The sequence below is a fragment of the Amblyomma mixtum genome, chromosome 10 (genome assembly GCF_055824585.1).
Source record: "Amblyomma mixtum isolate Tamu chromosome 10, ASM5582458v1, whole genome shotgun sequence".
Classification (NCBI taxonomy): domain Eukaryota; kingdom Metazoa; phylum Arthropoda; class Arachnida; order Ixodida; family Ixodidae; genus Amblyomma; species Amblyomma mixtum.
Window position 1 is genome coordinate 112,263,953 of NC_143021.1, and position 13,208 is coordinate 112,277,160.

The 13,208-nt window shown below is 45.9% G+C and overlaps 1 protein-coding gene across 5 annotated transcripts in view; it reads right to left on the reverse strand.

Annotated features, from left to right (window-relative positions):
* Positions 1-13,208, reverse strand: part of LOC149326691 (ryanodine receptor-like) — a 539,764-nt gene that overhangs the window by 425,602 nt on the left and 100,954 nt on the right. For all 5 annotated transcript variants that reach the window (XM_089562900.1, XM_089562898.1, XM_089562899.1 and 2 more), the window contains exons 4-6: positions 12,545-12,622; positions 11,338-11,413; positions 1,317-1,429 (exon numbers count right to left, since the gene is read on the reverse strand). In XM_089562900.1, coding sequence (XP_089419026.1) covers positions 1,317-1,429; positions 11,338-11,413; positions 12,545-12,622 — 267 coding nt within the window. The remainder of the gene's footprint in view (positions 1-1,316; positions 1,430-11,337; positions 11,414-12,544; positions 12,623-13,208) is intronic.

The following is a 13,208-nucleotide window of genomic DNA, read 5'->3' on the forward strand; positions in this document are numbered from 1 at the left end:
CTTCCACACCCTGATTCTGCAATGCCTGCATGACCGCTGAGGTTTCCATTGAGTCAAATGCTTTCTCGTAATGAATGAAGGCTATATATAGGGGTTGGTTATATTCTGCGCACTTTTCTATCACCTGATGGATAGTGTGAATGTGGTCTATTGTCTAGTATCCTCTACGAAAGCCTGCCTGATCATTTGGCTGACTGAAGTGCAAGGTTGTCCTGACTCTATTAGCGATTACCTTAGTAAATACCTTGTAGGCGTCGGACAATAAGCTGATCGGTCTGCAATTTTTCAAGTCCTTGACGTCTCCTTTCTTATGAATTAAGATAATGTTAGCGTTCTTCCAAGCTTCTGGTACTCTCGAGGTCGCAAGGCATTGCGTATACAGGGTGGCTAGTTTTTCTAGCACAATCTCTCCTCCGTCCTTCAACAAATCTGCTGTTACTTGATCCTCACCAGCTGCTTTCCCCCTTTGCACTGTTCCTAAGGCTTTCTTTGCTTCATCCTTCGTTACTGGCGGGATGCGCCACGTTGCAATACCCGCATATCTCATGGCACTCGTCATCCTATTCAAGTTTCCACACCTCGTGCCCGTACTACCACTTTTCCCGCATCATTTTTTCCCGTACTGCAGCAGACTGGAACGACCTACTCAACGACATCGCAGCCATCGTGTGCTCATCCAACTTTGCCAATAATGTTAACAGTCATGATTCCTTAAAACGTGCTCATCTACCCTTGTTAACAGTCATGTTTCTTTGTGTTAACACTTGCTCACCAAAATATATATACCCACCGCTTATTTAATACCCCTCGTGGGTCTTTAAGGTAATAAAATGAAATGAAATGAAATGAAAAGTTGGCATGATCAAATTTGTCGCCGGCTTTCAGTGACACGAAGTATAACCTAGCCCTGACCCTCACATCGAGAGTTTTACCCGCCAGCAGGGGATCACAAGCAACTAAAAGCGAAATTAGGAAGGTGCTCCACACTACTGGCCTTTTCATTTAGCTATACATAAGCAGGTAGACAAAAGCAGTTAAACAACATGGCCTTGGCTTCCAACGCACAGCACAAAATATAATGAATTTATCAAGGTAATGTGTCCTCACGAGAAGAGCCTAATTTTCGTCTTTTGGTAAGGGTATGCACTCTGATTCATATTAACGGCCAACACAAAATTCCAGCAAGCGAACCGTCGGAGGGCCGCATATATCTTATGCGACACGGTTTCTACGTAGAAAGCGCTTCTGTGGGGAAGGCGTCACGGCTGCTGGATCGCGGAACGCGCCCTGGACGCCCACTGGAAACGCCTGCGCACCAGGTATCGCTCGGTGGCTACGCTGACGAGGATGAGGTCGTCTCCGACGCGGACCTTCTCTCCCTCGGACCTCTGCTTGGAGGCCGGGTGAATGGTCCACCAACACGCCTCGCCTGCGGAAAAGGCAGAGAGCGAAATGAACAACGCTTGCCCCATGCACCATGACCGGAGCTTTGTAAACGAAGGCTAATAGTGATCACAGGAACTTAAATCTGCCTACTTGGGACAGGAAACAAACAATAGTGGCCACAAATACGGGCACAACTGAAGAACGACGCAGGTCAAGAGCTTGTCGTTCTTCTCTTGTGTCTGTCTTTGTAGGCGCTTTTGTTTTCTTTATGAAGTAGTATGAACCATCTAGCCCAAATCGAAGTTCTCCTAGATCTGCCTGCAGTGGTTAAGTTTTATCACAAACATTTACCACAGTTGTATAGAACAAAAAAAAAACTAGCAACGTTTGTGTCATGAAGTCAAAACGGTCAGTGGCATGGTCTATTCATTAGAAAGTTTTCTTCTCGATTATGTGCAAATCACGCTTTTTTATGTTGCCTTTTGTGCTCGACTAATGCATTTTTAGTTTTTGAACAACGACGCTGATTGGCGTGTAGTGTTCTGCCAAATTCGTTTGGCCACGGGCTTGAAACCGTACTGCCTCTTGGTCGGAGGGATTTAAGTAAGCGATGCTTGCTTGGACACACTGTACGCTGTTCGCTAGACACTGCACAGATACGTGCAGCAGTTAATTAAGAGCGGGCTCTGTTCACTTGTATTTCTGCCTATGGAACGTCACGTCATTCAGAAAAGGAAGAAAGAGTGCCGCATGGAATCACGGGGGACTCCCATCGCAGGAACCCTGATGGGCTGCTCTTGTTACATAGCGCTTCAACTCGCATCGGTGTGACACAAGCGCGGATGGGGCGCTGCCGTCTGCTATATCGAATTCTGCCGTTAGGGTGGTTCGACAAATACAGCTTCTATACGACTAGTAAGCGCAGACTAAGACGTGCACCTTTAGTCGAAAAAGTCGGAGGGGACACTCAATCCCAGCCTTAAGTGCATGACCCGATAGCGTAATGGGTAAATTCACATATATGCAGAACTTAATCCTCTACTTTGCATTCATAGATCCCTGGGAGCCCTCATACCCCTCCTGGCGCAGTGGTGCAGCGGTTAAGCGATGCGCCACTGCCGTGCGCTGGCAGGTGCTGTCACCGGTGGGTATTGTGCGACCCAGGTTGATCTTCCCGAGCGACCAATCATTAATTTAACTGCCACGGTGGGCAGTTTGCTCCCTACCCGGTGGGCAGGTTGTGATGGTATGGCAAGGTCACGTGACCTAGGCGGCCCCCTAGGTTGCTCTCTGGGCCCCACCTGCCAGGGTCACGCTCATGATTTTGGGCTCACAACCCCAACAACACCGACGTCGTGTTTTCTGCGTAACGGGGCCTTTGACTAGAGTTAAAATCAAGCCGCACTTGCAAAGTTTTGCAAACGATGGCTAGCTTTCTATGATCGTACGCACAGCTGGCAACAGAGCACGCACACTCACTGGCTTGATAGGAATAAGATACACTGCTTGGGGAAGGCTCGGCGGGCTCCGTGTCGAGAGGAAGAAAGCCTTGAAGTTTTGCCCAAGCATTGGTTGGTTTATTGGGGTTTAACGTCCCAAAGCAACTCAGGCTATGAGGGACGCCGTAGTGAAGGGCTCCGGGAATTTCGACTACGTGGGGTTCTTTGACGTGCGCTGACATCGCACAGCACACGGGCCTCTAGAATTTCGCCTTCATCGAAATTCGGCCGCTGCGGCCGGGATCGAACCCGAGTCTTTCGGGTCAGCAGCCGAGCGCCATAACCACTGAGCTACCGCGGCGGGACCGCCTAAACATTCCTTTAGTGTTTTGCCATTTACACGTTTTTGATAGAAAATGTTTAGATTAAGTTCACTCATACCCTTTCCAGTTTGTATGCTGCACATACACTGAACACGTGAGGTCTCCGATGCGAGAACTTTTGGCAGGCTACTTGGTGCTCATACTGAAAACTTCGCAAAAAACGAAGACACAGAACGAGAAGGCACGACACGGGCGCAGTTTTCAGTATGAATTCCTACCAACTAGCCCAGTTTACCGTTCTTATTAACTACTTGGTGCATTAGTGTAATTCTTTTTTTATAGCAGAAAGACCGCACAAGATGTCTTAGAATGTGCACAGTCTGGAAGCTACACGACTTCATAGTGTTACTGAGTGTTACGGGTTCTCTATTTGCTAAGCCGTTCAGAGCATATTTTTTTTGCCAATACACACAATTTTGTTTACAACATAGACACTACATCAAAACCTCTTGGGTTCATAGTCATACAGACTCGGCGGAATAAGACTCTTGCAAAGGAAAGTACTGCACGAAACCGTGCTATTATACCTTAAAGAAAGACTTGGGAACAATTTCTGCAAAAATATTTTCACAGAACAAAGTTTCTGGACGTTCAAATTTCAAACGGAACATTATTCCCTCTCTCTGCATCACTTAACTGTAATCACCGCTGGCCATGAACGTCGCTTCCTTCAGGAGATTAAACTTTAGATTGCTTGCATTCCTGGTGCTACTAGGTGGCAGAGTAAATCGATTGACTGAGTACGGAGAATGGTAGAATATAATTGAATTTGCTGTCATATTCATCTATGAGGCTCACAACAGTTGCGGCACTTAGGGCTTGCCGAGGGGCGAAGTTAGGCAGCTTTATTACAGCGCTACGCAGAACAAGCGTCAAAAATGATCCGCAAGGCGTGTATTAACAAAGTGAAGTAGAAATCTGATATTTGTTATTTATTATATTATTTTATTGAACAACATCGGTGCGCCTTTCCCACTGGCTTTTGGACGTAATTTATTTTTTAACTAACAAAATTCAAGAAGCAATAGTTTCCGGTAATTTTATTTTCACCTTTTCTTTGATATCTTGAAGCGTTTAATTTAGTTGATCGCTGCATACGTTCTGTAAGGGGTATCGTGTCCTGCACTAACATTTATTCGCAGCTATTTACTCCCCCAGGTCCAGCCAGTTTGCAGTTCTGAGACTTTCCGCTAATGTTGGCATTCCTCAGAGTTCCATCCTTCGACCTATCTGTTCCTCATTACATTGATGATCTGCAATCATGGCTTGCTCTTTCGGAATACACATTACACGCCGATGATAGTACGATATTAACATCCGACAAGCGCGCATATTCCCTTAGGCATGAACTGAGTGTTGATATGCTGCAAACTTAGCAAGCTGAAGTTGAGATCATGCGAAAATTATTGCCTTTAAATTCAGCTTTGTCAAATTCTCACCGAGATAAAAAAATTATTCATGGATGTACACGTATTTTCCTCGGCTTTAACACACTTATTGCTACTGAAAACATGATGTTGCTTGGAATAGAACTTGACTGTCATTTAAATCTCCGTAGATATATTAAGTATCGAACAAGAAAAACAGCGCTTGGAACAAGTGGTTTCATTAAGGTGTTACATTATTTTTATTTACACACGCTCATCTCATTCTACTACGCTTTATCCACAGCCGTTTCGCCGTTTCGCTGTGGCCGGTGGCCACACCGCGAGCTGCGCCGCTCGCCGCACGATCTGGCTCAGAGAAGGAGCCGGTGAGAGCGCCTTGCAACAACACGGGCGGAGCCGGCGTTGCATCGTGTATATAGAAGGGGCGGCTTGGTGGGATTCGTCGGCAGATGTGCAAAGTGAGTCGGAAAGACTGAAAGAAGCCAGGCTTCGTCGTCGGAACGAAACCGAAAGGAGGAAGCGGGCCGAGGAGACGGAGGAAGAACGAGCCGCACGCCAGTATCCCCAAGCGCGGAATTGCCGAGGAACTGTGTGTCCTGGCAAGAGACTTTAACCGGACCCCCGACTCGCTTAACGTCCACTTAAAGATAAGTTCAACCTGGATCTGGCCAGTGACCCTAACATGCAGACTACACAATGGGAAACCACGATCGACCTGGTTTACCCAAGACAAACCTTGGCCTCAAAGTACTGCGTCGGAGCCACTCAGACGGTTGCTTTCTACCTCACCGACCATCGGGCCGTTTTTGTGGCAACTGAGGAATAACAAGATGATGACTTCGAAAATAAATGCGTTACGCTTTAAAAATGTCTAGTCTTTAATGCGACCATAACTTAACGATAGGTAACAACAAAACCTAAACACTGAGACGTACCAAGCTAAACGATAAAGATGTAACCGTAGAGATAACCAAGCTCAACAATGATCAACGGTACCTCTCGCAACGCACTTCCAGGCATAACTTAGTTAACCCTTAGCCAATTATTTTCCTATTCGGGGAAGCACACAACAAAGTTATCCCCTGTACAGCGCGTACAAGATCAAGCTACGGTTTATCACTGTCAGCGAGTATTTATGCGGTGCTGCACCCTTGCTGCACGCTCATAGCGTCCTAGGAATCTCATATGATTCGTCGCCCTCAAAGCAATCTCATCGACAAGTTCCCAAAGGATCACTTCCTGCTCGGACAATTGCAGCATCCAGTTTCCTCATCACTGTTTCGCTCTCTTTTCGTTCCACAACAATTTTGTACCGCCGAAGCCTGAAGCAAATTAGGTAAATTCACGGTCAGTTTTTGCGCCCCATTTTTATAGAATTCATTAGTATTTAGTATGAGCAATACTCTAACATTCGTGCTTTCAAAAGAAATTTTTGTTTTATCACGCCAAATAACTTTTCCCGTTGATAATAGCATGCGGAGCACTCTCCTGAAATCTTTTCTTCCGTTTAAACATTTATATCGCATCAATCCAAATTGAGTTTCGTTGATAGTTTGCAACGTCTTGTATCCTCGCGTATATTTGAAATCATTTTATGTAACGGTTGTATTTTTGCACTGCTGGTTTTATTCAACATTTTTAAACATTCTTCTAACAGAAGTTCCCTGTGCAACCGTTGGCTTCGGGACCTTCCCTGTATTTACCAAATTTGTGTGTATATTTAATGGTCGATTACAATAAAAAATTAGCGTTTAAGAGAGTAGACGCGATAGCACCTTTCCTTTCTTTTCTATAGTTACTATAACATCAGTACACTTACCCAACACACCTTATGTTGTCATGCACACCATAATGCGTTTACTTGTTGCCCCTGCGGGAGCATATACACTATAGAAGAACTGCAGATTGGGCTAGTTGGTGTAGATTCATAGTGATGGTTCAACAGCGCAAACACACAGAGACCAAGAAGGAGACAAGACACACACAGCGCTGAACTTACAACAGATTTTTTTATTAAGAAGAAGCATGCCATAATATTCACACACGAAAACAACACACACGAAAAAACAGCGCACATGCGCAATGTCAACAATCTCGTAGTACTAAAAAAGGTAAAACCGCTTCAAAAGCACGCGTGTATCCGCAGAATGTAGCATTTACATTTCTCTAACAGATAATGTTACTAATGGCGCACTCACGCAATCTTTATCTTTCCGGATAATATGAAAAGCTTCAGCAATTTCTTTTAAAGCGGTTTTAAAGCGGTTTTACCTTTTCTAGTACTATGACATTGTTGACGTTGCGCATGTGCGCTGTTTTTTCGTGTGTGTTGTTTTCGCGTGTGTATATTATGACATGCTTCTTCCTAATAAAAAATCAGTTGTAAGTTCAGTGCTGTGTGTGTCTTGTCTCCTTCTTGGTCGGTGTGTGTTTGAGCTGTTGAACCATCACTATGCATATACACTACATCAGCCGGAAGAGATCTTTACCACTTCATCTCACCCCCCCCTCCCCTCCCTCCTCCCTACTCTCTGCGCATGCGCAGCGCTGCTTCAGCGACGGAGGCGGGGCCGGGTGCGTCGTCTACTCACCACGGCCCCAAAGACGTTCGCGGTACAAGCGTGCGCTGCCAGTTCAAATCGCGCTTGACCATTCGCGTTAAATTTGCGGTGTGTGGTGCGGCTGTAGCGCTGCAAGCTTCGTACTTTACCAGCCCTGCATCTCGCTATGGTGGACGTCGTGTCAATGGCGTGTGAAGAAGAAATACTTGGGAGGAATTTGTTGGATTTAAAGAAGCAAGGAAACATGCGGATACGACATGCACCATCTTGCGAGGCGTTTGTGTATATTTAACTAGACCTCTAGCAACGTAACTTTCCGAACTGGGCACACTCAGAATGTAAAAGACTCGTGCATGCCAATTATCATGGGTGCATATCTCTCACGGCAGTCTTCTTGCTTCGTCAATTTTCTAAAGTTCACGTTAAAAAAATTCGGCGTGCACCGCGAAGGGCTTTGGCAATATAAAGTGACTCTGAAACAATTATTCTTAATTTGCGATGAGGACAAATGTCAACACGAAGCGCGTGCCTGGGGGCGCAATCGGCGCAGCATCGAACTGCTTGTCCGAGGTACCTAGCGCCGCTTTGCTGATTAGCTTAGTGATAGCTTAATCATGTCGAAATTCAACTCGAATCTTCAGCTAGCGTGCGAGGGCATTTTGCGTTTCGCCTGCATCGAAGCGCGGCCGCTAAGAACTAATGTGCGCGGCACATGCAAGTTTTCACACTGCTCTAACAGCACCCTGTGCGAGATCCACAAGGAGTATCGATTATTCATTTTCCAAAGTTTCTGCTATGTAGCGCACGGTGCGTGCCCCCTTCGAAAAGGAACGCAAATAAAAACTAAACGGACATGAAAAGAAACAGGTGCGCACGCCGAGGCGCTGAGAAGCGGAGAGGAAGACTCCGCGAATACCTTCGTCACTAGTGTTGCGTTTTCAGAGCGATTCGCAAGATCCGGCAACGCTCATCACCTCCGTGCAACTTCAGTTCACGCCTCCGTGCACTGCGCTCTTTCAGCAGACTCCACTCCTCGAGTAGAGCGCGCGACCTGGACTTGCAGAGAACCGCGAATAACTCCGCTTAAACGGGGTGGCGGCAGCTGCCACCATGCTCGGTAGTTCTAGAAGGGGCTGGGTACATGCTGATGGAAGCGATGTAACAACACTAAGGCGGGACAGAAGACACCCAAAGTGTGTATGTACCTCGTTGCTTTTTGTGCTGTCTTTGCGCTGTTATATAATTTCCGTTCGCAGTTCTAACCAATTTGTCAACCTTCATTGCATTATTTATATATTTACTATTTTCTTTTTACTTATATAGATCCTGACCTTTTACGCTTTTGCCATTTTTTAATCCCGAACTTCTATCCTTACGTCCGCGCCCTGCTTCACATCCACGAACCCGCCAATCGCTTTTTGCTAACGTCTAATTCCCATTTCATTTGCTACCTCTACACCATAGGGGCTCCGGCACAGTGACTGTACCTGCACTGACATCTGGATGAATACTGCCACAATCCAGTTAGATATGTTCATAGATAACTTCTGGCATCCCCTTTGTATCGGAGCGATGGCTACTGCCACCTTGTCCAGTAGGTTAAAGTGGTTGTTTTATTCGCTTTGTACATTTTTAGCTGTAAATTCTGTATCTTTTCTGTTGGTTGTTTTTTCACATTTAAGGCAATTTTTCATGTGCCCAGCTATATTTCTTCAATTTCTGTGTTGTTTGGGGCAAATTCCCCATTCTGCTTACCCAATACCAGTGGTGTAGTCTTCTCAATATCTGATGTCTAAATTTTACTTTCAGTATCCCCAAAACCAAAAGCTACTGGAAGGCTCCCAGTGTACTCCGCGATATCCGGGGCCTTTATAGGCTCTCCATTTTCCGTTGTCCATTTCGCGTCCATTCGGTCCTCTGTCAGTCGTCACTCAGATATTCAGGCGTTTGTGGCAAGCGACCCGGCTATTGGGTGGTTGGCGACCAGACCTTACCATTGGCTGAAATTAGATGCAATATGCAGCCAATGGTGAGGTGCATCGCAGCGCTCGGTCAACAGCAGGCGACCGGACCTGATTACTGAATTTAGCAAAACGTTCAGTTGGGCGAGTTGGTAGATATTCATGATGTAAACAGCGCGAACTACAAGGGACAAGAAAAGAAGGGACACAGGACAGCGCTCGTCCTGTGTCCCTTCTTTTCTTGTCCCTTGTAGTTCGCGCTGTTTACATCATGATTACTGCATGCTATTGGCTGCTATATGCAGCCAGTGGCGAGGCCTTATAAAAATGGTCTGTAGACAGTCTATAGACTTCTTGCAGACTCTATTGTCTTTCTATAGATATTTGTTTTTGTCCATTCATAGTCTATGGACTGTCTACAGACAAACGTCAACTAAAAGTACACGCCCATGAGTATATAGATTGTCTATAGACTGTTCTGTACACTGCATAGAAAAAAGTCCATGGACAGTCTATAGACTGCCTACAACAAGGCAGGCCCGGTTATCAACCAGCCAATGGCCGGTTCGCTTGCCACAGACGCCTGAAAGGCGCGGGTATAACCGGGTGACCAATGAGAGAGGACCGAATGGGCAGCCTATAGAATACGGCCACTGCTTGTATAGGTTAGCAGCCTACCAGAACATGTTGACATTGCCCCGCATGTTGCACAAATACCATCTCAGCGCTCATACTTGCTTCTAGACTCTGTGCTTCTAAGGCAACCTGATCTAGCCTGAAATAAAAGGGCACTGCTTCTGGAATTATCATACAGCGCTTCCTTCCGAATTTTATTCTCACCACCTCTGTAATCCTGTAATGATTCTATTGTTCCAATTTTTGTGCCTTCATTTAGCAGCCCTGGTTTCGTGGAGCTCCTCTTTGATGTTCGTTTTGACCTGTTGTTGCCAGCGTATACTGTCCTAAACTTCTTAGTCATTCTCCACCATGGCGTCTCCTCGTTCTATTATACAAACACCTGCCAATCTCTCCTTCTTCTCCGTGAGAAGCAGACGACGCGACTAGCCGGGTCTCGTCGCTATAGCAACGCTACGCATGCGCAGAGAGCAGTGGGGGTGGGAACAAGTGAAGAAGATCTCTCCCCGATCACCGGCGCTCGCGATGGAACGACCATTTGGCTCGGCTCTGAAACTGACCTAAGACCTGACTCAATGGTGTCGACATCGGCGGAACCTTCCAGAAGCACTGTTGCCAATCGCCGATTGCGATTTCGACTTCTGAAGCATCAGCCGAGATTTTTTACTACACAAGACGAGCGAGAGTAAGAGCGCTTTCTAAAGCGGCAAAAGGTGGCAGCACGCATGCATCCCTGCTGTCTAGCCATAGCACGGATTACTTCGCTACTCTTATTTTGAGGACCCAGTGTCAGTGTGATGCCAGCCGGGTAATTCACCGTTTCTTGCAGCCGCTTTTCGTACTTGAATAGCAAGAGCTTGCGAAGCAACGAAGAGCAGAAAAGTAAGAAAGGAAATGAACAAACAATAGTTCATTAGGCCTGCTTTCATCGAGAAAACATTCACGGTTATCGGAAGGCGAAAAATAAAAAAAAATGCCTGCTCCATCTCATGAGATTTTCAAGTGCGCAGACTTGAAGTCGTCAAACGCATCCGCGAAGCCTTTCATTCGCACGAGCCTTGAAGTAATGTCCGCCGAGAACATATCGCGACACCTTGTCGGAAGAGCAGCGCTGTAGTTAGGCGAAATGCGAACAGAAAGATTGTGCCACACATAAGAACCGAGAAGAGAACTACTGTCTCGACCTTAGCTTCTAAGCGGCTGGCCTAAACGAATGTTGAGCCAGAAGAAGAAGAAAAAAACGGCGTTAGTTCTTGTGGTTTTCGCAGATGCGATTAGGTGGTCTTGTCGAGACTGAAGCTGCTACAGGCAGTGGCGCCATTCCACAGTTGGCGCATTAGTAAGGTGCGAAGTAGAACTAGACGTTGCTTGCTTAACAGTGCCGATTCAATGTGGGCGGGTGGCGGTATATATCAGCTTTTGAGAGCCCAGAAGTATAGCTGCAACAATAAATTCATCCATAATGCGGGCGGGTTTATTTAGGTTCATCTCAAGTCTTTGTGCTTTATTTCAAAAGATTTGGCGCGCGAGATGTGGGCGGAAGAACCAGAGTAACTGTGGACTGCTGTCTCGTTTGTGCTTACCTTGACAGTGATCTTGGAGACCGACATCAAAGGCAAGCTTGTCGTTGTATGAGCTGCTCGAAAGACAGGCCAGGTACTGCAGTGGAAAAGTTTGCAGCAAGGTTAGCTGGTAAAGAAGGGCTACAACTTGGAGAAATCAAATAGCGCTGCGTACGCTCATCACGTTCATTGCTCCTTGCCTTTTGATGCACTAGACCTTGTAAATCAATCAATCAATCAATCAATCAATCAATCAATCAATCAATCAATCAATCATGAACAAGCCGAGTTTCGACGTCAGTGACATAATATTGATTTTTTTCGCTTTTGAGTACGGAAACGCGAACGGGAATCCATCTCCTATTCTTTTTTCGCCTCCCACTGTTCTCCCCTGCCCCTTTTACTTCCGTTGGCTGCAGATCAGGCGCTTGGGGAGATGAATAGTAGTCTCCGCGGCCAGCGGCGCTCTTTTCGTTCCGTTTCGTTTAGCTGTTCAACAATACCGCTGCCACCCAAAATCTGGATGAAACACGAATCCGAAAGCGGAGATTATCTACAGTGTCTCAAAAACATTGATCGCCTTCGGTGTACGTTAGAAGAAATAAATGTAACCTGGAGGAATGATCGGTATTAGGAAAGTTAAAAAGAAATCCTTACATTATAATCTTCCCAACCATACCCTTAAAGCTAATTTTGCTCCTACAAACCTCGCTTCAACGCTATCTCTTATTTACAAGATTTGTTACATTGTTTGAGGCAGGAGCAATGCAACTGGGGATTAGACTGTGGACACAGACAACTTCTGAATTGCTTCACTCAGTGCCACATACGAACGTAAATCTGAATGTTCGAATGCACTACTTAGCCCCTTTTTGCTTTGTATGTTTTTCTAAGACAGAGTTTTAGCTAACATTGCGAACAACATTACTCCTGCCTTCTTTTAGCTGAAAGCTTGAAATATAATTGACCTTCCTTGTTTCCACACTGTTGTTTTACGTAAACAAAACGCAACTAATACCTGACAGGATAAGAGTACATAAAGAAACTTGCTGTGGGGGACGTTGCACGCGGGAATATATAAAGGCCTCTCATTCGGAAAGTGGGTCAAAGCGAATCGCTGCCAGAAGAAAGGCTCAAGGTTGACTCCGGCGCCGCTCGGAGCCTCAAATGGGCCGCGCCGCAAGCACTGGGCTCGGAGACGCCAGACAGATGAGTCTGGTGCGCGTACCATGTTGCTGTTCTGGTGCCTCAGGAGCACGGCGTGGCCGTACAGAAGGGTTCTGTGCCCCGACTGCGTCCCTTTTCCCTGAAATGAAGAAAAGAAAACGGAGCAAATGAGCGAGCCGAAATACTTTGAAAACGTGAAAGACGACAACCCCGGAGCACCCATCTTCTGTTCTGAACAAGAGTCCCAAACTGGAATTAAAGTGCAGACCTTGAAACTGTTCTTTAAAGAGAGGTCGCTTATTCTGAACGTGTCGGCTTAAAAGCACCATGTCCCTCATACTTTCGAATTTTAAATGACATCGGGACTGGGGCACTCTTTCTGGGTTCGTAGGTGCTTGAAGTTGGGAAAAACAGGCTAGCTACCGGATGTCCGCATGTTTTTGCACTGTACAGAGAAAAGAACTAAAAGAATGGTACAGGAATACCGAGATTTAAAGGGGAAAATGTGATTGAGGTTCTGGACATTCCACACAATTGAAGCGATAAAATTGTCGATCAGCATTGTCACTCTATTCAGGTGGCAGATAACTGTCAGTTACTCAAAAGCCTTGAATTTATTTCTGCACCTAGTACAATGTGGCAGATATAAATGTAAGAAGACTTGCAGAGATCACTCAGTGTATTGTTATTTATTGTCTTTATTTCTCGTTCGCAGTCTCGTGAAA